Here is a 27294-nt window from a genome sequence, read left to right on the forward strand (position 1 = left end):
TGTCTGCTGAAAGAAAAGAAAAAAACAAAAAACAAAGACAGAAACTGTTTGTTGTCTGCAGATAAAGGGATGTACACCACTTTGAAAATGACTAAAGACTATTGTGTGTTTGTTGTGTGATATAAATTTAAAAACAATAACATCATGTTTCTTTTTCTGAACCCATTACAAAAAGTGGAAGTGATTCAGATTCTGTATTCAGAATTACACAATTTCAAAATCTGACAGCATAATTTACATGATATGACATTGTGTCACTGCTGGCACATGAACTTGTTTTGTTGTTGGTCAAATATACATTTATTAAAATTAACTTGTGGAGTCATACTAGTACATACAAAGTAAATGAACACAAACTTGTACAAAACAAACAGCTCAGCTGAAGAAACCATTTTAACATAATTTTCTAGTCAACCAAAATAACATTCTCATTTTCAAGACAAAATGTTTCTGTAATATTTTTCTTGCACTCAAAAAGTAATGTGTGCAAAAACCCATGGAAACAATCAAACAGCTGTTACAACCATACAGAGAGGCAATTAAAAATTTGAAAACTAAAAGTCAAACATGTCCAAGTCCTCAGGACATTTTGGTGCTTGAGGAAGAGACAGACGAAAAATATCCCTCCATGTTGTGTGTCGGTATTCAAGAGCAATTACCCCATCTACTGCAAGCGCGCTGGAATGTATCCTGTATAAACATTGTTGGGACTGGGGTAAGTATCCCGAATGGCCCACACACAACATGAAGGGATAGCCCTCCTGTTACCAGCCCCCAAACGACCATGCTGCCAGAAAACAAACTGGCGATAGGCAGCATGGCGATTGGAGGCGGCTTCGCCTCCCTCTTCCGCAAACACCAAAATGTCCACCCGCTGCCTCCTGCTCAGGTGTAGCACGAACGGATGTAAAATGATGTTCATCTCCTGCAAAAGAAAAAAGAAATAATAATTGTAATCATCAAAGTAACAACACATCACATTGACCCGGGTTCGAATCCCTGTTGGGCCTTGAGTGGGGCGCCTGGTAAAGTGCGACCTTTGCCGCGCTTTTAGTTTCCTACACAGCAAAGATAAAGCGCGTTGTAAATATCCAAATTTCATTTTTTTTCAAATACAAAAATAAGAAATACAAAAATAAATAAATAATAATAATTGGACTCCAAGGACTACATACCAATGTGAACTTCAAGGGAAGAGGAAAGTCGTTCACTAAAAGAAATTTGCTATTACAGTTTAGATTTTTGTCTAACAGAGAGAACCCAAGGGGGAAAAAAACCCTCTTCATTATAAGTGGAAAATCACAATAATAGAGTCCACTATAGTATGAGTACTAGCAGGTTCCACTGTATATCATTACATACAACTATATTACCCTGCACAAGTACACAATCTGACCATGACTGTGTTTATCTTTTTTTTCATGTAAATATTTTTTTAATAAATACTTTTTTATATAAAAAATGGGCATACGTACAGGCATTCTTGATATGCACTGAGTGCGGCGCTGGCAGCAGATCCGTTCTGCAGGTGTGGGCATGTGCCGACAATGTCGGCACACACACCAGTCCGGCCAGGCTGCATGGTCTGGTGATGGTGCAGGTGTTGGCACAGACGACTGATCGGCTGTTTTCAACAGAAAGCATTTTTATTTCTTAATTTATGATACATATTTTATGATTACCAATGTCAAAGTAAAAAAAATCAATAATGCACCATGGATGTAAATATATTTTTTTTGTTTTGTTTTTTGTATACAACAACAACAAAACCATTGAAAAAATACTTTCAGCAGAATGCAGAAACAAAATACTACATAGAGAGCTCACACAAAATACCACAATAATGACAAGAGCAAACTTATATCAGAACACCATAAAGCAGAAGTTACTTACCAAGCATGTCAAAAACAAGACCTGGTTGTGCAACAGCCAGGTCGAGGGCCAGTTGTCGCAGTTGTGCAATATCCAGCTGTTGGATCTGAGTCTGTAATAATGTAAAGACAACAAACATGTTTTAAAATGAAACATGTGTGCTGTTATCATTATCTGTGTATACATGCGAAAGACTTTGCTATTCATATCTCCTCATAATAATGTCAAATTAATTAAAAACACACCTGCAAGTTATTCCTGTGCTGCTGCGCAGTGGGGATGCCGGCCACATCCCACCTCCCTCGACCACCTCTCCCCCTGCCACTTGAAGAGCCCCGCTGCTGTGCTGTCGCCCCTCGTCCTCCTCTCCTCCTTCCTCTCCCCCTGTCTCCTCCTCTTTCGTTACTTGTGGAACATGTCTGAAAACAGCATTAATAAAACATTTGTGTCTTCAACATGAAGAACTAATTTACATCTAATGGTAACTTCTCCAATTCTCTCATCTATGTGTGCCAAACTAGCACATTTTCTCCTCAAACTATAGCGAAACCTGTGGTATCCAACAACGAAGGGGCCCAGACAAAAAGAGTTGGATACCACAGGTAGTTGGATACCACAGGTCAGATTCAGACTAAGTAATACGTATTTGGGTAATTCCCCAGTTGTATATCACAGGGTATTTGGATAAGACCAGTATGGATACCACAGATTTCACTGTAATGTACACATGAAAACACACCTGATCTTGTTCTTGAGGCTGACCACCTCCTCTTCCCCCTCCCCTTCCTCTCCTCCTCCCTCTCCCTCTGTGGGGTGCAGGCGAGTCTGTTTCATGATCACTCCGGCTTGTCTGAAATCAACAATAATAAAATAGTTGTATCTTCAGCATGTAGAACTAATTTTCATATAATTAATTGTAAGCTCTTCAGTCTCATCTATTAGAGCCAAAATAGCAAATGTTCTCAAACTAATGGACATGAAAACACACCTGATCTTGTTCTTGAGGCTGACCACCTCCTCTTCCCCCTCCCCTTCCTCTCCTCCTTCCTCTCCCTCTGTGGGGTGCAGGTGAGTCTGTTTCATGATCACTCCGGCTTGTCTGAAATCAACAATAATAAAATAGTTGTGTCTTCAGCATGTAGACTAATTTTCATATAATTAATTGTAAGCTCTTCAGTCTCATCTATTAGAGCCAAAATAGCAAATGTTCTCAAACTAATGGACATGAAAACACACCTGATCTTGTTCTTGAGGCTGACCACCTCCTCTTCCCCCTCCCCTTCCTCTCCTCCTTCCTCTCCCTCTGTGGGGTGCAGGTGAGTCTGTTTCATGATCACTCCGGCTTGTCTGAAATCAACAATAATAAATTAGTTGTATCTTCAGCATGTAGAAATACATCTGGTAAGCTCTCCACTCTTTTTGTCATCTGTGAGTGCCAAACCAGTTTTTACTAGCAAATTTTCTCATCAAACTAATGTATATGAGAACACACCTGGGGGTATGGGTGGGGTTATGAGAGAAATACTTAGGTTAGGACTGCTAGACAGTCAAAGTCTTCTTCTGTCACATTCTTTGCACATGATTCTAGAGGGAGCAAAGAGGGAAGGAGGGCATCATCCATCAAACAAGTGATGACCAAGGAATAATAGAAAATTAAAAACCAACCGAGTACTTTATGCTGTTTACATGTTCTGAGCAAAAGTCCACAAGTACATTGAATGATTGATGTAGTGCTACAGGGATTACGACAGATCTAGAAGCAACCCATCGAAAGCAAAAAGAAGCTAAGAGGCATACAGCCTATGCTCCAAAGTTCATGAAGGCTGTTACCCTTTATAATTATCAAGATCTACGAGTATGCTTACTCTTACCGTCAAACTCAGAAAATGCGAGTGGGGCGGTTTTTGCGGTAGTGACATGAATGACTCTCACTCTGTCACTCTCATGTCGACAGATTGCTTCCAGTTCTTCTTCTTCTTGATAATGTAGAACACTTTTGGATCCCAAATCTAAATAGACTTAAGTTAGGGGCGAAAAGTTATTGCACGGCCTTTGAAACTTACCGATGGCGACGACATAGTGATGTTGTACTTGTCAATTGATAGCGGCAGTAGTGGCGGAAGTAGGGAGTTCCCTTGACTTCCGGTGACGATTACGCCAAAGGCCTTGTTGAATAATGTTTAGGCCTACGAATTCTTTTTCTCGAAAATATCGTACCAACAATTTTTTTCTGTGTTCGAATACTGTAGCCAATCCTCCTTCTATCAACTTTAAAGGACGTTTATGAGATTATTTGTACAAGTGACCAAAATGAATTAATTATTGAGCTACAGCCACATGTGTTACTTTAACCCTCAGCGAAAGCTGAAGGGTTATTGTGACGATGACTTTCTGTCTGATGTCTGTATGTCTTTCTGTATGATGTCTGTATGTCTTTCTGTATGATGTCTGTCTGTCATGATGTCTGGATCCACCGATCTCAAAAAGTTATGAACCGATTTTGATGAAAATTTCAGGAAAGATGACAAACTGGGAGTGCTCCGGACTCTGTTCGTTCGTTCGTTAGCTAGTTTTACTTCCATGTATCTTGGGATAGATGTAAAGAAGACTGGTCACATTATACTGAAACCACCAAACCAGGGTCGGCAACAGGATAAATGATATGGGCACCCACAGCCCAATGCTGGATTCGAACCCGTGACCTCTCGATCATGAGCCCGGGGCTCTACCGACTGACCGATCCAGCTCCCCGGACTCTGTAAGCCTGGTATTTATTAAGTATCGCTGAGGGTTATGCGCTCTTATGCGTGCTCTTGTTTGGTATTGCTTTTTGACTCACATGCGAAGCAAAAGTGAGTCTATGTACTCACCCGAGTCGTCTGTCCGTCCGTCCCGGCGTCAGTCCGTCCGGAGAACTTTAACGTTGGATATTTCTTGGACACTATTCAGTCTATCAGTACCAAATTTGGCAAGATGGTGTATGATGACAAGGCCCCCAAAAACATACATAGCATCTTGACCTTGCTTCAAGGTCAAGGTCGCAGGGGCCATAAATGTTGTCTAAAAAACAGCTATTTTTCACATTTTCCCCATTTTCTCTGAAGTTTTTGAGATTTAATACCTCACCTATATATGATATATAGGGCAAAGTAAGCCCCATCTTTTGATACCAGTTTGGTTTACCTTGCTTCAAGGTCAAGGTCACAGGTGCTCTTCAAAGTTGGATTGTATACATATTTTGAAGTGACCTTGACCCTGAACTATGGAAGATAACTGTTTCAAACTTAAAAATTATGTGGGGCACATGTTATGCTTTCACCATGAGACACATTTGGTCACATATGATCAAGGTCAAGGTCACTTTGACCCTTATGAAATGTGACCAAAATAAGGTAGTGAACCACTAAAAGTGACCATATCTCATGGTAGAAAGAGCCAATAAGCACCATTGTACTTCCTATGTCTTGAATTAACAGCGTATCGCGCAAAACTGAAGTAATCAAAACCCATAAACTAACCCTAAAACCTAACCTTAACCCCTAAATCTCACAAAAATCGTACAAAAATTGAAGAATTAAAACTTTAAGAAAATGAGCAAATAGAATATATAAAAAAAAAGTGCAAAATCGCAAATATCTGTGGCTTCTAATCGGAAATTGTCCATCGATCGGCAGTACTATACACACTATTGCTTTTCAGGTTGACGATATCACTGAATAAAAAGTAAATAGTAGATATGGGCTGTTTAACCCCGAGTACGCAGTACTAGGGTCCTGCAGACTTTAATTGTGTGTGTGTGTGTGTGTGTGTCTGTCTGTCTGTCTGTCTGTTCGTCTCGACTTAACAGCTTATTGCTGGGAAACTACTGGGCGCAGTTCGTTCAAAAGTTGATACACTAACTTGATAATAGGTCCGATTGATCGTATTAAAACTTCATAATGTTACCTGGGACCTAAATGCGAAATATTCCACAAAAACGACTCTTAACGGGGGGAGGTTTGGCGGTGGGAGTACAACTGCCGTGCAGCTAATGGAACAGCCAGCTAGCTGGTGCGAATCACGTCCGCCTATGGCCAAAGTGATCCGGGATCGATTCCCGGCATGGGCGGTCTATATTTTTTTAATTTTTTTTTAAATTCTTGTTTACTATTGTTTATTATGAACGTTTTAATGTTTTATTTCACTCTAATAATTTTTTTAATTGTGTAAAATAAATAAATAATTTTTTTTTTAAATTCTTGTTTACTATTGTTTATTATGAACGTTTTAATGTTTTATTTTACTCTAATAATTTTTTTAATTGTGTAAAATAAATAAATAATTTTTTTTTTAAATCCACGTGCACAAGACGAAAGCACGTCCGCCTATGGCCAAAGTGATCCGGGTTCGATTCCCGGCATGGGTGGTCTATTTGTTTGTTTTTTTGTTTTTTTTTAAAAATTCTTGTTTACTATTGTTTATTATGAACTTCTTAATGTTTTATTTTACTCTAATAATTTTTTTAATTGTGTAAAATAAATTAAATTTTTTTTTTAAACTCCACGTGCACAAGACAAAAAAGTTCATACTGGGGGAGCGAGCCAGTCTGAAGAGTACTCGGGTCCAGCGCCAGCGCCAGCGTTTTTTATTTTGGGTTGTGACTGATGATAAAACTATTTTTCATTTCCCCCGTAAATTCCGCACACACTGTCACTTAAGATAACTACAGAGTTCAATAATAATCATCACAGACGAGCATTTTCTTCACAGCTGCACGAGGCAAAGGGCAAAAGTCAACAGTGTCTTCAAAGTTTGTCAATAACATAAGTGTCACAGAACAAACGATCAATCCCAATAACATTTCATATGGGTGTTGAACTGTCTCTTAAAACGACTTAGGCACTACCCAAAATTTAAATATGCGAGCAATATTATTTTCACTTTTTTACAAACAAAAGTAGTAGCAAATGACATGTTCTAAACGAATGACAGCCATATGTGTCGAGTGAACCTGTTGTGATGTTGACCGAAACTTAAGTTACAAATCAACAATTTCGTGTGTGTAAATTTATCAACATTCATTTTGTAAAAAAAAGTATCAAAAACCATTTTTCTATGTTTGTCTTTTTCTGTGTTTACTTTATACATGTAAAAGACGGCGCATGCCAAGTAGGTAATCATTTTGAGAAACCGTTTGGTTGTAATAACACTTTTTCCTTCGGATTTGACATTCGTTATTTTCCCAGCTCAAAGCAACACAAGACGTTGTCAAGACTCACATGTTAAGGCTGACATCTCTCAGAACCGGAAAAAAACCGTGTGTGTAAATTTCAAACTGGTAAATCTTAATCAAATGAACTAATTTGGCGACCATTTTACCCCTTTATCATTAAATTTGCTAATGAGAATCAAAAATGAATTAGTATAGTCGTTAAGTGACATTTATTGGAATGCGATTATTGGAAGCAGATAAGGTCGTTTTATAAAACAAGTTGGATTTTTATACCTATCTTGATATTGTAAAATCACATTTAATCAAAATCTGCATTTAGATTAAAACAATAGTCTCCGTGTGTGTGCCAAAGCTTAGGTTACATCTTCCACACGCGTCAGGTGTGTGTGTGTGTGTATGTGTGTGTGCTCCAGAGAAATAACATTGTGTATTGTGGTACCCCAAACACGACTTGAATAGCAAATCAAGTCCGAATCACAACAATATCAGAGGACATCAAAAGAGTAAGGTTTTCAGGAATATTTTCTTCGCCCTAAGAAAAAGATACCTCGAATCTGTAATTGTCACCTGAGAGAAAAAAAATCACAGTGGTTTTTCTTGCCTCGGTCAATACATACTCTCCCAAAAAAGAAACTTTGATTTTTTTTTCAAATATGTTAGAGGAAAGCACCAAAATTCAGTTTGAAGTTTGGCAGTTACATTGTTGCTTACCACTAAAGCACAAAAAGAACATCATTGAACCAAGTCTTTACTGGGTGGTCGCCCTTTTATCGAATTGAAAAAATATAGTCTGCACAAAAATCATGAATTCTGGCAGGCAAATAGAAGTATGATTAGATTTCAATATGTACAGTTTGTTTGTGATCGGTAAGAATGCATTTTGCAAGTCGCACTAGTGTGAGAGCATGGATCTGAAAGATGTCGGATTTTCTGCGGCAAAACACCTCGGGTCGCCTGCGGCACGAGCTCGGCATACAGCATTAGGATGTCGGCTAAAAGGCAGTTGAGGTACGGCATGTGACGACTGCCGCTCTTCAGCCGCCTGCGCGCCGCTGCAACGCCGCTTTGCAAAACATCAGCGGGGCGCAGGCGGTTGCCGCCCTCGTCCCGCTTAATTTGCCACCCTCGCCGCGCTGACGGCCCGATTGTGCAATGCTGCCTGGGTTACAGGAGATCGCGTGGTGATTTTGGAGACGGACAGTGTGTCAATAACTTTTCAATGGAGTAAGACAATTCAGCGTAAAGAACGCTCCATGGAAATAAAGCTTCCTGCAATGCCTTTACAACCTTTATGCCCTATGTCCGCAGTGACTGATATGTTTCATGTGTTGGGACCGATGGGCCCCAAGGCGCAGGTTTTTCCGATCAAAGGATCTGATTTCAATAAGAAACTGCGTGTAACTGCTGCCGTTGCTGGAGGGGATTTCTCCAGTCACAGTTTGGGCGTTGAGTAGTGGCGTGCCGGGTGCAATAGTCAAGGTGATGGGGGACTGGAAAAGCACTGCTTACTTAGGTTAATTAGATCAGCTGCCGCCCAAGATGATTGACTCGTATAGATTGCATATAGTCCGCAAAACACCTTCAACTATTACAACATAACAATCATAACTAAAAAATAATACGTTTCTTGAATTGGGCGGAATAGCGAATGTTACTTCCTATTTGGGATTTATCTCAGCTCTGTACAATGTTATTTTTCATGGTCATTGTCAGATGGTATTTTTGTCTTAAGTAAACTACCCTCGTTACTTGGCCCAAATCAAATGAACCTCCTGGCTACGTATGTTGGTACGGAAGCGTGAGTGTAATTTTGTGTGTGTGTGTGTGTGTGTGTGTGTGTGTGTGTGTGTGTGTGTGTGTGTGTGTGTGTGTGTCAGTGTGTGTGTGTGTGTGTGTGTATGTGTGTGTGTGTGTGTGTGTGTTAGTCAGTGACAATTTGCCTTGTGTCCTACAGTTGCAGCTAGGAAATAGGGGGGGATGCATTAGTGAGTAGTTTAAGTGTGAGTTTAGAGGGAGCGGTCAGCGACCATAAACTCTATTTAAACGAGACAGATAATTGTGACCCTCCATCACGGAATGAGTCGCATGTCACCTCGCGCAGTTCTGCGCTTGGCTTAATATAAGTCCGGGGGGACCTTAGTCACAGGCTTAAAACTCGAAAAGTGTTCGCTCTTTGCTAAAACGGGTTTCACCAATAGATAGAGCATAAAACAATAAAAATATAAAAATCATGCAAAGGTGACATGCGACTCATTCCGTGGTGGAGGGTCACATATGCAGCGAGATGGAGGGGGGAGGGGTGTATAAGTAATGCAGTAGGAAGTGGAAACAGACCCGTGAGAACGATTGCGGGGAATGGAAGATGGTTGGAGGGCAGGGGGGGGGGGGGGGGGGGAGGTGGTGAGTGAAGGAGAGCATCTGGAATGAAACAATGGTAACAGATAAAGGAGTCCGAGAGAGCGAGTACCGTAGTCACTAGTATAGCAGCGCAGCGGCCTGCAAAGCAAGTTAGCGATTTCGGTAGAGGTAAGTTACATCTTGCAATAGAAAACTGGGGTTCTACTGCTACTGCTATTCATACATGTATGAAGCCAGTATGATTGTTCCATAGCGAATTTGAAACTGCAGAACATCAAACACTGCGTCCATTAACAGGCACATCTTTATCTGTGCAAGGACTCTTGAAAACGTGACATTATCTTTTTTAATGAAACATTGTCGATCTAAAACATCGAAAAGGACCAGAATGAATGGCTTGTTTTCAAGTGTTGATAACACCTTGACTTCGGAGCAGCATTTGAATTAAACAAGACATTAAGATACGTTTGGAATATTTGTTTTTAAGATTATATAAAGAAAAGAGGGAAAAGGAGAGAGAGAGAAGGAGAGAGAGATGATGAGGATGATGGAACCTTATTTTTCAAGGATGGAGGTTTAAGGCGACGCCTTTTCTTACAACCGGTCCTTACTTCTAATACAAATGTCTAATACATGATAAACAAGTAAAACAACATGACAAAGAAACAAATTAAACGAACGAACCAGCAAACAATCAACAAGTAAGCAAACAAGCAAATAAACACAAACAACAAAAGGACAAAGTAAGCAACATACAAATCGAAAGCGAAACATGCAACATGTTAATTGAGGTTACACATGTAAAGTGATCGACGGTAAAATTCACACGATACCAACGTTGACACTAATGCCTACAATGATTATATGGTGTAAATGATGATGATGAAGATGATGATGATGGTGATGATGATGATGATGATGATGATGGTGAGAAGGATGATGAAGATGATGATGATGATGATGATGATGATGATGATGAGGATGAGGATGATGATGGAAAATCGCAACATAAATTCCACATAATACATGTAATAAAGAACATCTGTTGTAATTCATAAAGCTTTGCCAATTGTTGACAGCTACTTGCACATGTTAAGACTAGTATAGCCATCTAGGTAGACATATAATGATTATGCAGAGCTTGTTTAAAACTCTTTAGTGAGGTTAATGATCTTATTACAGACGGAATGGAGTTCCGCACCATAGAGCCAGAGGAGGCTTGACTAGTTTTGAACAAATCAATCGTGGGTATTGGTGGTAGAAAATTGATAGACCCGTACCTTTCGGTGACTCTGTGAAATAGGTCCTGAATATAATTGGGCACTTCGCCATGATATACTTTATACATCATTACAGTCTTATTAAACTGTAACTGTTTAACTAGCAGCAGGTAGTTTAGATTCTTTACCTTCAAATCAGCTGATAATTGTGGACCATTTAACATGATTTTAGCTGCCCGACGATGTAGAGAGTTTAACTTTTTCATGTGAACATCAGAGACGACATCCCAAAGAGTTGATGCGTAATTAATATGGGATAAGATGTGGGCATGATAAAATAGTTTTAGTGTTGTGATATCGACATATTGCTTTAACTTTGATAGCAGAAACAAACTCTTGGATACTTTTTGACAAATATAATGTACATGAGATTGCCATTTTAATTCTTGATCGACTATCACACCCAAAACACGATGTTCCGTTACCTGCTGAACAGGTTGTGATTCCAGAGAAAGATTTAGAGAGAGATTTAGAGAGAGAGAGAGAGAGAGAGAGAGAGAGAGAGAGGAGGGGGATGGCGGATTGAGAGTGAGAGTGATCGATGAAGATGATACATGTGTGTATTGGAGCGCGTGCGGTGTATGTATGTGTGTGTGTGTGTGTGTGTGTGTGTGTGTGCGTGCGTGCGTGCGTGTGTGTGTGTATGTGTGTGTGTGCGCGTGTGTGTGTGTGTCTGTGTGTGTCCATGTCTGTGTGTCTGTGTGTGTGCGTCCATGTGTATGTCCGTATGTGTGTGTGTGTGTGTGTGTGTGTGTACGTGAGTGCGTGAGTGCGTGTGTGTGTGTCTGCGCGTGCGTGCGTGCGTGCGTGTGTGTGTGTGTGTGTAGGGATTGGTGTGTGTGTAGGGATTGGTGGTTGGCTGTGTCAATAGAACATCAAAGACATGTTCCACAAAAAGGACAATGGCCTAGAGAAGGGAGAGTGAGGGGTAAGGCGGAGAAAGGAAGAAGAGGAAGGATTGACCGTACGATGTCAATAACAATCTTCGAGTGATTATCCGGCTTAAGGTATACTGAATAGAGATATGAAGTGTCTTCTATTTCGGGGATATTGAATTTGACTTGGAAATTAACGAACCAATGTAATCTGGTATAAGTGCCTTTTTGAATTTCGAGGAAAATGCAGAAAAAACAGACATAAGTAAGCTGTCCGACAGACAGACAGACATACACACACACACCAACAGACATACACGCACGCACGAACGAACGCACGCACGCACAAACAAATAAACAAACAAACAAACAAACACACACACAACGCACACACACCTACACAACACACACACACACACACAAACACACACACACACACACATAAACACACACACACACACACACACACACACACACACATGCCCATTACTTTCATGAAACGCCCATATACCTATTTAGCTATATTTGCATCCAGATCTGTTATCTGTTATCTTTGAGATATGAGTGTGTAAATATATACATGTGGGGTGTGTCCGTGTGTGTATGTGCGGCGTCAATGTGTGTGTGTGTGTGTGTGTGTGTGTGTGTGTGAGTGTGTGTGTGTGTGTGTGTGTGTGTGTGTGTGTGTGTTTATACGCATGTGTGCGTGCGTGCATACGTATGTTGCAGAGAAAGACAGTTTTTACTGCGCAGTTATTATGTTAAAGATGCCTTCGGGACTAAAAGATAAATATGTACACAAATCTGTCGCTGAAATCGACTCTACGATTTGATGGCGAGCGAATTGCGATGAATCTGGTATTATCAAAGATGTTTTTCTGTTGAAATTACAAGCTTTGTTTGGGAAGTCAATTAATGTAATCGTTAAAGTTAGAAAGGATATCGGTTTCCCTTTTTCCCTTCAACTGTAATTTTCATAACAGGATGCAGGTCGGTCACAGGCAGGTCACGACGCTTTTCGTGATACTCAGGATCTAAGAACCAAATAGGGGACGTTCCCTTAAACTGTAAGAGTTTTTCTTTCACAGGTGCAGCCTGGTCACAGACAGATAATGTCGATTTTCCTTTCATCCAAGATCTAACAACCGAAGGGAAAATAGCGTTCTAAATGTAGACAACAACAGTAAGTGTTGTGGATCCAATATTCTGGCACCTGAGAGAATAAGCATTGGAATAGACAACTTTTCCCCATCGGTCAGTGCATTCAACAATAGGAGTACCACTTGTTATCACCCTAGTTCAACCACAACCACTGGGAGAGGTGCGGTTACCCTTGATTTTAGAATTGTCTTTCACGTGAAGTCCTTTAAGTACTCTCACAAAACAACAGTAAGCTGTCGAGACGAAGTAGAGAAAAACTGTCGTATTACAAAACATATCAAATACGGTTTTATTAGTTTTTCGAGTCAAATTCAGCACAACACATGTGTTAGAAATAAGTGGTAAAACGCCTTAAGCTACGGTGAAATATTATTAAAGCAAAGACAAAAAGTACTTCACCACGCACAGTGTCTTTCATCAGTCGATGTTTGGTTTAGGCATACAAACCGACGAAATATTTGAACATAAAAAGCACTTTAAATGTATATGGCTTTGTTATTTGACCGAATAAACACGCTGTATGGGTGCTTGAAATAAAGATAAAAATGTTTAAAAGGCACCATCCTTCTAGTATAAGCAATCATGCACACCACTACAAATTTGACCAGGGTTTTACGTGTGATAAGTGCACCCTTCCACTTGGGCACATACCAAACATCAAAAGACTGACTACTTTTTGTGCAGAACGGTTATTTTGGTGTATGTGTTGACGGGCGCATTGTCCAAGTGGAAAAGAAGCAGGCCTCCCATGCTGAAGATTGAGTGTTTGATTCACGGCCGCGCCTGGTAGAGATTTTTAGATCTCCAAGGTCAACTTGTGTGCAGACCTGCTAGTGCCTTATCCTCCTTCGTGTGTACGCGCAAGCAAAAGACCAAAGTGCGCACGGAAAAGATCCTGTAATCCATGGCGGGGTAAAACAGGTCATACACGTCAAACCCCGGTTGTGCAAACACGAGTGAACGTGGGAGTCTAACCCCATGAACGAAGAAGAAGAAGAAGAAGAAGAAGAAGAACAAGAAGAAGAACAAGAACAAGAACAAGAACAAGAAGAAAAAGAAGTCATTGAGTTAATCTTTACAAGTGACACCCATGTTAAATCAATTCACCAAAACCGACTATGCTTTTAAGAAGGAAAATGCTCTTATCACACGTGGAAGCATGGGCTGCTCTGTTGCGGTGAACAAGATTGCATATGGTGGAAGAACGGAGCCTTTAAGCTTTGGGCAATTGAGAGTATATTGCTTTATCACGTGAAGAAAAGCTGCGCTCGAGCTGTACGATGCCTCTTATTGGCCAATACTTCATCGAATGGAGGCCAAAAGCTGGAACAGCCTTTCTGCTCTTAACAGTAAAACAAAGTACGGAGTGTCGCTTTCAAAAGGCGAGTCATTTCTGCTTTTGGGGTAATTCTTAAAACCGAAAATAATACTTTGCTCCTTTTAACGCCAATTGCAACTCCAGAACGAATGCAAATGCAAAGTTGAATTAAAAAAAATCTACATCCAGCAAAGGACTGTGTAAAAGAAACATCAGCACGAATCATTCTTGCTGTGATCCGTGAAACAAAACCATACTTACGAAAATGTTTTTGACATATGTGTTGCTGTTTTGCATTGTGCTGAAATCTGATCCAATCTGGGCCAACGATGTAGTGAAGCATCATGGTTTCGTCGGGTGTCCGATAGCAAAAGTGGTTATCGAACAGGGCCCGGACACAATGACTGGACGATCGTTGCTGCAGTGTGTGATGAGATGTTCGCAAAGTGACCGCTGTAGCGGTGTGACGGTGTGTCCAAGCGGCGAGACAGGACATGTCCGGTGTCAGCTCAGATCCAATGACACCACTCGTGCACCGTGTCTGCAAGGCCAGACCCACAACAGCTGTCATCTGGTGTACAGGGTTAGTTTCAAACGATACTTAAGAAGTATGCAAACATTACACAAAGCACGGGGTAAATTTGAAATTAACTGGACATACGTGTCTTGAAAATTAGACAACTCTGCGGTATTTTGCAGAAAGCCAGATGTATCATTGAGAAAGCGTGAAGAAAAGGTAGTCGCGAGGCTGGAGGAAGTGTGTATGCGGAAAGGTAAACGCAAAACTGGGGAGGTTTGCATACAATTAGACTGTTAAGTAAGTCTTGATACCCAGTAAGTTTCAAAGAAAATTGGAAGCTCTATCCTTTGGTTGAACAACTTAGAAACAAGTGTGCTTTTGGTTAGCTGATGTATTGTTTCTGAACTTTGTGTATCATCTTTCAAACTTGTATGATATCAGACTAGTGCCAACTCGAAGGGAGAGGCAGACGCAACCCCGACTGATGACTCGACGACATCGACTCCTACGACGACAGAGATGACGTGTGCGAACGGGGGAACTCCTAATGGCACAAAGTGTTTCTGTCCCCTGCCCTTCGCTGGAAGACGCTGTCAGCGATATATGAGAGGTAGATGTGTGTGTCGTGGGGGTGAAAAGGGAGTGTTGTTGAGGTACATATGTGAGTGTGTGATTATGTGTGTGTGTGTGTGTGTGTTTGTGTATGTATGTGTGTATGTGTGTGTGTGTGTGTGTGCGTGCGTGCGTGTGTGTGTATGTGTGTGTGTGCGTGTGTTAGTGTGTGTGTGTGTGTGTCAGTGTGTGTGTGTGTGTGTGTGTGTGTGTGTGTGTGATTATGAGCTTTTGTGTATAATAATAATATTAATGATAATAATAATGCATAATATTTATATAGCGCATGTATCCAGGGTTTAACCTTGCTCAAAGCGCTGTACAATCAAAATACTACGACAACATAACATTATTTAACGTGCAATCACACACATATCAATGAATAACACATTGCTCTATAAAACATTATCACAAACACACGCACGGGCACACACACGCACTACATAAAACAAATTGCACAATAATACATTATCACAAACATACGCACTCACGCGCGCGCAAAACACATACGTGAAAAACTATGTACAGTACATGGGACAAAAGTGACCATCAGGAACGGACCAGGCTTGAAAATGTATTTCACGGTAAATGTTTTTGGAAAAGGTGTGTTTTGGGTTTTGATTTGAACTGAGATAGGGAAGAGCAACTGCGAAGGTCAGCGGGCAGTGAATTCCAAACAGAAGGGGCCTGATACTTAAAGGATTTCTTTCCGTACGTTTCCAGTTTAAATGTTGGTACTTTGAGGAGCTTTTCAGAGCTGGACCTGAGAGAGCGAGAGGGCTCGTAGATGCTCAGTACTGATGATAGGTATGGGGGAAGGGTGTTCTCAAAGTGCCTGCAATTTTGTACTCCACCGTGGCATCAACGGGAAGCCAATGGAGCTTTTTGAGGATAGGTGTGGCGCGATGTGTTTTGCGCTTACGTAGCACAACTCTAGCAGCACAGTTCTGAACCTTTTGGAGGCGGCTAAGGAGGGTTGAGGGGACACCAGAAAGAACAGAGATGCAATAATCAAGCCTATACTGACAGGACAAGAGAGGAGACTAGTTGAGTAATAGAAGTAACTGAGAGGAGTGGGCGGAATGATATTGACGAGTCTTGCGTAAATGGAGATAGCAGGACCGACAGACGGTGGGAAATTTGTTTGTTCATGGAGAGGTCCTGATCAAGGTAGACTCCCAGGTATTTTACCATGTATGTGTGTTTGTGTGTGTGCGTGCGCACGTGTGTATGTGTGTGCGTGTGTTTGTCCGTGTGCGTGTGTCTGTGTATTTGTGTGTGTCTATATGTATTTGTTTGCAGATTGCTCTGAAGGATTTGAAAACGGCCATGAAAGTCCGGACATTCGTGTAAATCTTATCCAGCCAATGACATCACCAAGTCCTTTTCCTGTAAGTATTCAAGAGTATCCATCGTCACGCGTTCACACACAGAATTTCCCAGCGAAATCTTTGCTATTGATATCGGAAAGCCGCTATGGATATTGTACAAAAACGCAGCAAACTATTTACGTATGATCAGAATACTCATTTGAAAAATTAGTTACCTGTCTGACGTTACCTTTTTTTGACTTTGCAATTGACAACTAAAAAGTAGTAGCTGTCCAATTGCTGTTATGATTTTAAGTTCAAAACTAACGAGCAAAGCGGTAAATAAAAATTAAGAGCTAAGGTGTACATCTGTATAGTTTTGGCAGTGTGTACTGTAATTATCTCGTGCTTTTTCATACCATTTCCATTTCGAGCCCAATTACGTCCTCTTTGATACATTCAGTAGTGAGATATTAGGCAAAGAAGACTGCGTAGAAAACAAACTTAAGCTTTAAATCTATATATGTTCTATGTAGCTTTCTTACGACTGTCGGTTAACACTTTGCAGGTAAAGTGTCACATGAAATGGGGAGGCATCACCTTCACACTGCTCAGACTTGCCAGCGACACGACGTGGGATGACGTCAGCTGGGCACAAGCCAAGGCAGGCTTCGGCGACGACCTGAGCGTGTCTCCAAACTCTGATAACTACTTCATCGGCCTTAACAAGCTGCACCAGATCACCGTCCAGGGCGCCTACGCCAACCAGATCTTGTCCAAGTACGGTAATAACCTTGTCAGCGCCTTCTACAAGAAGTTTACCGTGGGCACTGAAGCCTCCAACTACCAGCTGTCCTATGAGCGCTTCTACGACAAAGATTTCCAGCCTGCCTTGAATGGTTTGAACGACAGCACTCCGCTCCTCTTTGCCGCCTCTGGGAATGACCCCAACGGCTGTGCTGGGTCCAGGGGAGCGCCGGGGTGGTACGGGTCAGACTGCAGTGGACACAGCATGTTCGCTGACCCTCCCACCTGGCCGGTGCCTGGACAAGGCAGTAAGGAGGTCACGTGGGTCAAGTTTAATCTGGTCAGGGAGGGGCCTTTTGTTGATGAGTAGGATAACGTTGTGATGTTATTGCTTGCGGCATTTGAGCGATTCGGTCTACCGCCCTCACCCGATTAATGGAGTTCTACTTTTTAGAGTTGAACCCCCATTTGGAAATACACTCCTTACAAAAACGATACAATGACAGACGGAAAAAAAGCTAGTAAGCTTACTAACAAGAGGTCAAAGTCATCACTATACTGCACATAACTTAAATTCTTATCAGCATAATTATGTCTTTAAAATAGCCGTTTTATATACTACCGAACGGTTATGTATGAAATAGAAATTGCATAAAAGAAATGTACATGAGCGTACTAAAGTAAACTAAAGTAAATCACTCTCTCTCTCTCTCTCTCTCTCTCTCTCTCTCTCTCTCTCTCTCTCTCTCTCTCTCTCTCTCTCTCTCTCTCTCTCTCTCTCTCTCTCTCTCTCTCTCTTTAAAAAAACACACCTCTCATTACATTTAATGTAGACTTCGTTCTGATTATTTTCATATTGATCATATCTGTCCATAAAGCATCAGTGTTTCATAACGCAAGAATGTATGTATAGCCTACAACGTGTATATAGTCCTGTGAATAGTTTTTCTGCCTTTTTATTTTTTTTATTTTTTACTGTCATGCTTATCTTTTGTAATTGTTTTACGTTTGTATATATATGTATTTAAGATTAGAATAGTCCCTATCTGGGCGAGGGCTGGTTGAAAAGAAGCTCGATTATAATAATTGCTTATGCCACAACCCTCGTAAAATAAAATTTGATTTGATTTGATTTGATTTGATTTGATATCTCTCTCTCCGATATCCGTGTAAATATGTGATTAGATTAGTCCCCTCTCTGGGCGAGGGCTGGTTGAAAAAAAGCTCGTTGTATTGCTTATGCCACAACCCTCAAAAAATAAAATTTGATTTGATTTGATTTGATTTGATATCTCTCTCTCTCTATCTCTCTCTCTCACTTTCTCACTCTCTCCGTCTCACTCTATCTCTCTCTCTCTCACTCTCTCACTTTCTCTCTCTCTCCACAGATGAACCTACGTTTAAAACCCCTGTTGTTTTTGCTTTTTAGCAAAACCCGTGAGAAGAGAAAAGGTGGACTGTGTCTTCAAGGATAGATCTACAACTGTGTGGCAGCCCTGCATTGTGTGTGAGCATAATCGCGCGGCCTTCATCATATTGAGGAATCTTCAAACTAACTTTGTTAACTGTGTTCTACAGCTAAATTCGTGACCTGACTTGGACGTGCTCGCTTCTTATAAGTGCCTCAGGTCGGTCACGCTATAACAGCATTGTGTGTGTCGTGCCCTGAAACCATTGGCTTATTTTCATCCGCATGGAAAGCGGCTGGTGTTTCGACGATATTATAGTCTGAACACGTGATGCATAATTGAGATTCTACTTCTCTGTGCAAGACTTGTGTTAAGAACCTTTTACAACATTAACTTTGACGGTGAGCTAAATATTTGCATGAACTACTGGCTTTGGGCCGAGTTTGTGAACTGTTCAGCCTCAACTGAATTTCACCAGGGCTGTTCAGCATTAACTGCTTTTAACCTTGTGTCTCCTTGTTTTCTGTGAACATTTTGTTCATCTTGCATTTAAGCTTATATTATCTAGTATCCCGTTGTTTGTTGTGGATTTTGCTTTACATTTTGTTCGGTCACCCTTCATTTTTAAGCAACAATATGTTTCTTTATTTTTGATTGCATACCTTTGTGTGCTGCTATCTCATCCTGTTCTAAATAGCAATAATAATTACTCTGATTTATTCCGGGACTGTAAGTGGTGAATGCCACTTGATCCGAATCGTGTGAAGTGAAAGCTTGTGTCTCTGAATGTCCATTGTCAGCGCTCGCTTCGTGTTGTGGGAATCTTGACATTTACTTGGAGAAATCCTTGTGCTTTTATGATATACTAGAACTGTTGTCTTGACTGCTCCGGATACTCATATTTCTGGATTTTGTTTGCTTTATTATTTACTGCTGTTTGTTACAATATTCATTTGCACTTCGTCCTAATGTCAACAACATCAAACACTGTTCTCCGTATAGGGCATGTAAATATTTATCATTTAGTCAACAAAGTACATGATGTCTGTGTATTGCTAAACCAGCAACCAGAGCTGGTACAGCTCTTCGGTGTAAGTGAAACGCGTCTAGATTCGCGTATCTCAGACAGCCTTGTTAACATTCCGAATTATTCGGTTTTACGACGGGACAATGCACGAGTAGGCCAAACAGGCATCGCTCTTTATGTTCATCAGTCCATTGCTGGGATTGTCAAACGTAGAACTGATCTTGAAGATGAACATGTTGAATGTATGTGGTTGGAACTAAAACATGACAAATCCTCTCCCTTGCTTATTGGCTATGTGTTTCGTAACCCTGCTGAAACGTCAAGGTGGATTGATGATTTTGTTTCTGTGATGGACAGAGTGAAGGCTCGTGACGAGAATGTTGTATTGCTTGGCGATTTTAACATTAACCTACTCAGGCCTCAAACAACGTGGTGCTCAACCACTGCTCTGTTTGGTCTTCATCAGCTGGTTAAAACCCCTATAAGAAAAACAAATACTTCATCAACCCTGATTGATCATATTTATACTGATAGTAAGAATATCGTTGCAAATGCGCAAGTAGTGCATTCCAGTTTTAGTGACCATCATTCTGTTTTTTGCTCGATGTCTCTTAGATTGCCAAAATCACGTCGTAAAGGCCACACAACAATCGAATACAGAAGTTTCAAGTATTTTGATGAATCTGCCTTTTTCTTTGACCTTAACCAAGCCCCATTTTATAGCGTATTCAATTGCAGTGACGCAGAGGGCGCTTGCAATATTTTTCACCATATTTTGTGTTCAATAATTGATAAACACGCACCACTACGTCAGCATAGAGTGAAACATCCCCAGCTCCCTCCTTGGTTAACCTCAGACATTATCGAGGCTATGGCGATGCGTGATTATTTTAAAGAGCGCAACATGAAAACAGAGTATAAACTGCAAAAAAATAAAGTTTTGGACACAGTGAGACAAGCAAAGGCAGAATATTTTAATAAACTGATTTCTGAAAAAAAGGATACAGCTACAATCTGGCGAGCAGTGAATGAAATTCTTGATAAATCTAGGAAGGGATCAACCAATTCTCATTCACAAATATCTCCAAATGATTTTAACAAACACTTCATTTTGCTAGCAGACAACCTAAAATCTTGCCTCAATCAGAATGATTCCCTTGATACGGATGATTGTTTTGAAAAATTAAAAACATTCTGTGGACAAAAGTTGACTCAAACTGACACGTTTTCTATTCCTCCAATCTCAGTGCACGAGGTAGGAAAACTGGTAGAACAAATGGCGAATAAAAAGTAAATGGGTCCAGACAAGAGTCCAGTCAAGTTGCTAAAACTTGCTTTACCTTACATTGTTGATTCTCTAACTTATGTTTATAACCTAAGCATACAACAAAACGTGTTCCCTTCTATTTTAAAGTGTGCAAAGGTATTACCACTTCCAAAAAAAATAAGGATCTTACAGACCTAAACAGCTTTAGACCTATTTTCCTCTTCCCTGTTCTATCTCAACCTTTAGAAAAGCACATACAAAAACACCTACTGGCATATATGGAACAAATGAATCTGTTTCATCCTTTTCAGTCTGGATTCCGCTCTAAGCATTCCTGCCACACCGCCTTAAGCTCTTTATGCGAGACTTGGCTGTCAGCAATAAACAAAGCAGAAATAACGGGAGCGTTGTTTTTGGACTTTAAGAAAGCCTTTGACCTAGTAGATCACTCACTTCTACTAAAGAAATTAAAGTGCTATTTAAAAAGACGACTCCGCCTGTGCCTTTTTTGAATCGTATCTTTCAAAACGGAAACAGTATGTATCCATTAACTGTAAAACTTCGTCAAACGAGTTTGTCAGGAGTGGTGTCCCTCAAGGGTCTGTATTAGGACCTATCTTGTTCTGTATTTATATAAATGATTTACCCCTTCATGTGTCCGATGAAAAAGTTAGATGTGAGTTCTTCGCGGATGACTCTTCTGTTCACACCAGTCAAAAATCTTTGGAATCCGTCAACTTTTCTCTTCAAACAAGTGTGAATGAAATCACTGAGTGGTGAGTTTCTAATGCAATGATCATTCATCCGATTAAAACAAAGAGTATGGTGATAACCACGAGACAAAAACACCAATAAAGTCCTTTACAATTACAACTGTCAGTTGGTTCAACTCAAGTGCAGCAAGTTAAGGAACATTGATTATTGGGTGTTACCATTGATCAAGAGTTGAAATGGCAAACTCATTTGAGTAATATTTGCAAACTAGTATCAACAAATTTGTACCTGTTATCAAAATTAAGGCATTACGCAGATTCTGCAGCACTCAAAATGTTCTATTACGCCCACATAATGCCTCATATAAACTTCGCATCGACACTTTGGGATAACTGCAGTGATGTTCATTTAAAAAGACTCAATTCCCTGCATCGCCGAGCTGCAAAACTTATTCTGCATGATTTGAATAGGTCCACGGAATTTCCTCCCCTTGAAAGATCAGTTGACGTTAAACAAGGCTGTGTTCATGTATACAATTCTAAATGACGACTGTCCTAAATATTTGCAATCACATTTCAAACATGCCACAAAAAGATATGGGTCCCAAAAAATCATCCCTCCTATACCTCGCATAGACCTCTACAAATCGAGCTTAGCCTTCTCGGGAGCGTTTCTCTGGAACTCCTTCCCCTAACAGATAAGAAATGCAACTTCAGTGAAAATGTTTAAGAGACAGTCACGTTCACACATCATTCGTGAATGAAGTGTCTTGTTCGATTGTTATTTTGTTCTAGTGTTAACGGATGTGTAGCAGATCGGAGCAACTTTATTCCCAAATGAAAGGTATAGCTATGTCAATGTAATTTTGTAATTTTTGAGTTCTCCTCATGTAATTCCTTTAATGCACATTGTGTTGCATTCCATACAATGTATTTCTGTATTTTATATGATTGAATTTATATTTTTAATGTGCGTCTGTCTTTATGTGTTGTATAAAGGACAGGTTGGAAGAATAGGCTTTGCCTAAAACCTTTATCCTTTTGTAATAAAGTTCTGAGTCTGAGTCTGAGTCTGAGTCTGAGTCTCTCTCTCTCTCTCTCTCTCTCTCTCTCTCTCTCTCTCTCTCTCTCTCTCTCGAGTTTTTTTTAAATTTTAAATTTTTTTTTTATCTTCTTTTTTTTATATATATTTTTTTTTTATCTCAGTTGCATGCAGGCTGCTTCAACCCTTTCTTTTTTACCTCTTTCTTTTCTTTTTGTTGTTGTTGTTGTTGTTGTTGGCGGGGAACATTCTTCTTCATTGAATTTTTTTCTCCTGCTTTTTATATTAATGTTTCTACTTTAGATATACCTATATCATTAACAATACTATTTCTAAATGTATTTTAAACAACTTTTCTATTTAACAATTCCCTCTCAAAAATGCATACAATATCCAGAGGGGAACCATATCTAGAAATAGATGTTGTGGGATCACAAAATGTCTTTAGAATTGGGTTTCAGATGAAATGAATGTAAAAACTCTTTGAAAAAGTTTTAAATTCTCAGCCGTTAGGTGTATTGTTCCTCTATTTGATTTCCAAAAGATATTCGTTATCATTGGAAAGTTCAAAGTTGGAAAGTTCAAAACGATCACGAATGAAAGCAATACAATACAAGAACTGCATTTAGCCCTTGTGTGCATGTTCAAGATCCAAGGATGCACCTATAGCTTTAAGAATAATGCATTTTAGTTAATATCCTGAATTAGAAATGAATTTTTATTTGATAACACAGAAATAATGGATTGAAATGATCGACGTTCTGCTTTCCTTATTCACCGGTTTTCAATGTTCTTATGTTAAATGTTTCTCTGTTGTGTGGCAGTTTTCACAAGATAAACAGAGCATGAAATTGTACTATGTCCTCTTTGTGCGCGCGCGCGCGTGTGTGTGTGTGTGTGTGTGTGTGTGTGTGTGTGTGTGTATGTGTGTGTGTGCGTGTGTGTGTGTGTGTGTGTGTGTGTGTGTGTGTGTGTGTGTGTGCGTGTGTGCGTGTGTGTGTGTGTGTATGTGTGTGTGTGTGTGCTCCAGAGAAATAACATCGTGTATTGTGCTACCCCAAACACGACTTAAATAGCAAATCATATCTGAATCACAACAATATCAGAGTACGTCATAAGAGTAAGGTTTTCATGAATATTTTCTTCACCCTGAGAAAAAGATACCTCGAATCTGTAATTGTCCCCTGAGAGAAACAAATCACAGTGGTTTCTCTTGCCTAGGTCAATATAGTTAAACGTGTATGCTGTGTGTACGTGAAGCATTTGTTTATATATTCACTTATATGTCCATGTGACTGCTGTTCAATTGAAAACTAATGAAGTGTTACTGTAGCCGAGTTTTAAAGCTCCCAGACTATGCCGACAAGAGATACAATAGCTGTTATATGTTACCTCAATGTCAAGCACAATGACTTGTCACTGCGATTAAAGTAAATTTAGATACGAGCCAATATCTATTTAGAGTAACACGCGATTTTTCGCTGAAAGGGGTTTTGAAACGTGGAACAGAAGTGTTTTGGTCGGATTTTAGCTTTATAGTACCAGTTATCAAACAAAAGAGATCTCATGCTCACTCTTAAAACAGAGGGTTCAGCCGCTTTATTTTTGTATTCGGCAACTGGCGTGATAAAATAGATTGTTCATTGATATTATTTATGGATTGCAGAACAAAGGACGAAAGACTGCAATCCCGTCTTTCATTTTTTATAATTAATTGAGCTTCAAGGAACTTTAAACGCGGACAAAAGCTCAGTATGAATAGCTCTACATCGACGTTTTAGCAGTATTCTAAAATCTGTGCACACAATCATTATGTCCAACCGGAAGAAAAGGTTTAGAACTAAATAAAGCCAAAGGTATGCTAATGACCTGAAACGACTCATTCGATATAAAAGACCTTAGGTTCGTGAACCACATTTGAACCATACCTGTCCAAACATTCATGCACAAATCTGAAAGGGAAGGAAAAGCTGTCTTCGCTTTTGTGCGGACCGCGTTGCACTGTGGTGTCTTGTAGTCGCGTAACAACTATATGTATATACTAGAGGAATACCCGGCTTCGCCGGGGTGAATCGCGAGACAGAGACAGACAGCGTGGCGGTTCATCATAATCACCTCTGCAAGCGAAGTCCTGTCAAACGGGATTGAGAATTTTAGAGCTTATTTCTTAGCCCTATATTATCTGTTGTGGCTTCTCAAATGCCAGAACATACAGACAGACAAAAGCCGCTAGACCCCATCACAAACAGAACTCTACAATCAACAGGTTTTTTCCCACACACACACACACACACAAACACACACACAGAGGAGCCGTATATATATATATGTATATCTATATCTATAAATATATAGAGATAGGTGAGAGTGTATTTTTTGCGTGGCTATAAATTGATTCGACCTTTTCACTTTGACAGTAAGAACAACTTACGGGTGCAAGGGAAGCGTTCTGGACAGCGCAGTGACATTCTAAAAATAGTACCTCAGAAACGGGAATTTGGGGTGAACGGCGCGACAGAGACAGACAGCGTGGCGGTTCACCACAATCACCTTTGAAAGGCGAAGTCCTGTCAAACGGGATTGAGAATTTTAGAGCTTATTTTTTAGCCCTATATCATCTGCTGTGGCTTCTCACATGCCAGAACATACAGACAGACAAAAGCCGCTAGACCCCATCACAAACAGAACTCTATAATACATAGGTTTTTGCCCACACACACACACAAACACACACACACACAGAGAAGCCGTATATATATATGCATATCTGTATCTATAAATATATAGAGATAGGTGAGAGTGTATTTTTCGCGTGGCTATAAATTGATTCGACCTTTTCACTTTGACAGTAAGAACAACTTACGGGTGCAAGGGAAGCGTTGTGGACAGCGCAGTGACATTCTAAAAATAATAGTAACTTACAACTGAACGGGAAAGCCACACGAAGGAAGGGAGATAAACGCCAAACACTGGAGAAGATAAGGAAGAGTTACTTATAATGGTGAAATGAACACAAAAACGAAAATGAGTTTAGCGCTGCGCGCTGAGAGCACGTGTTGAAATATCTCATCGATGATATTGTGTCCGGGGTGTAGCTGAATACGGTGTCCAAATTTGAAAAAGATCCACCGAGAACTTTGGCGTTGTGATGTGGTGTAGCGGCTATGGTGTGTCGGTATGGGGGCCCGGGTAAGCTGAGGTGGAACCAAAATAGCTGAGGTGGAACCAAAATCGGTTCCGCGCTGCGCGCTGAGAGCACGTGTTGAAATATCTCATCGACCAGGTTGTGTCCAGGGTGTACCTGAATATGATCACCAAATTTGAAACAGATCCATCGAGAACCTTGGCCGCGCATCGCGCACAGACACACAGACAGACACACAGACACTAGTCGTATATATATATAGAGATTTGAACTAATATTCATGCACCTAGCTGAACCAGAGAAAATGCGATCTTCGGCATTGTGGGTGCTGTGCTACACTGTAGCGATTTGTAGCAGCACCTCAGCGTTCAGCAACACAAGAAAGCAAGCATATGTCCGGTGTCCGATATCTAGCGAGACGATCGGACAGGGTCTAAACACGGTCATCGGCCGCTCCAGCTTGCAGTGGTCACTTGTCGTCGTGCTGAGTTGTCGGGCGTCTTCCTCGCAACGTCACTATTGACTGTTGCGGATGGGAGAAGGAACGAATAAGCACGGGGGGGGGGGGGGGGGGGGGGGGGGGGGGAGAGAGAGAGTATGGCGCTTAACGTCCTCCCAGGTAACTAGGGACCTATATTGGGACATGATTTTTTATACGATATTAAAAAGGGGGGCGTAATGGGGGGAGGGGGATTGGAGGGTGACGGGGTGTGGTCGGTAATAGGTTAAAAAGTTGCGTTTTTATAAAAAGTACTTTCTTGTTAGGTACGAGTTCGTACCTTTTCTGGACTGAGACCACTACGGGGGAATAGGGTAGTTAAAAAGGTATTTGATTGTTTTTTAATCGATCATATTTATTATAAAAGTTGATAAAATTTCAGAGCCACCTGATAACAAGTTTTAAAAGTCCAGAGGGAATATTCCTGGTTAAAATTATATAAACTCAGAGGCAAAAGAAACGCAAATGCTGCAGTGAAGATGGGTTACACATGAATTTGAATGTCGATTTAATTATTTCGGGTTAACAATAACAAGGGAACGAATTGACCAATACAAAAACCATACGGAAAAGTGTATTGGGATGAGAGCATGACGTGCCATATTCCACTGAACACTGTTTCAAGACTGTTGAAAGTCAATAGCGTGTTGCTCCTCCCTGGGCGTTGATGACTGTGGCGCACCTCCTGTACATGGAGAGGACGAGGTGATTAATTTGCTGCTGAGGGACCTGAGCCCACACCTGGGTCACGGCAGCACGCAATTCTGCTGCTGTGCGGGGTCTCCGGGCAAGGGCAATAATCCTTCTTTGCATGATGTCCCAAAAGTGTTCAATTGGGTTGAGATCCGGAGATCGAGCAGGATGAGGCAGAAGGTTCACGCTGTTGTGACGCAGGAAGTCCTGGGTAGAACGTGCAGTATGGGGACG

At 40.6% G+C, this 27294-nt stretch overlaps 2 protein-coding genes across 2 annotated transcripts; one reads left to right on the forward strand and one right to left on the reverse strand.

Moving 5' to 3' along the window:
• Positions 1-147: 147 nt before the first annotated feature.
• LOC138964138 (uncharacterized) lies at positions 148-2721 on the reverse strand. Its single transcript, XM_070336026.1, has 5 exons — positions 2612-2721; positions 2118-2291; positions 1894-1984; positions 1476-1624; positions 148-925 (listed from the first exon to the last, which is right to left on the reverse strand). Exons 1-5 carry the CDS (start codon positions 2704-2706, stop codon positions 919-921), a joined length of 516 nt encoding a protein of 171 aa, XP_070192127.1. The 5' UTR covers positions 2707-2721; the 3' UTR covers positions 148-918.
• Positions 2722-14476: 11755 nt separating this feature from the next.
• On the forward strand, positions 14477-17635 carry LOC138965514 (fibrinogen-like protein 1). The gene is made up of 2 exons (XM_070337697.1): positions 14477-14659; positions 17087-17635. The coding sequence occupies exons 1-2, from the start codon at positions 14477-14479 to the stop codon at positions 17633-17635; spliced, it is 732 nt and encodes a 243-aa protein (XP_070193798.1).
• The last annotated feature ends 9659 nt before the right edge of the window (positions 17636-27294 follow it).

This window comes from Littorina saxatilis, linkage group LG4 (genome assembly GCF_037325665.1).
Source record: "Littorina saxatilis isolate snail1 linkage group LG4, US_GU_Lsax_2.0, whole genome shotgun sequence".
NCBI classification, from domain to species: Eukaryota; Metazoa; Mollusca; class Gastropoda; order Littorinimorpha; family Littorinidae; genus Littorina; species Littorina saxatilis.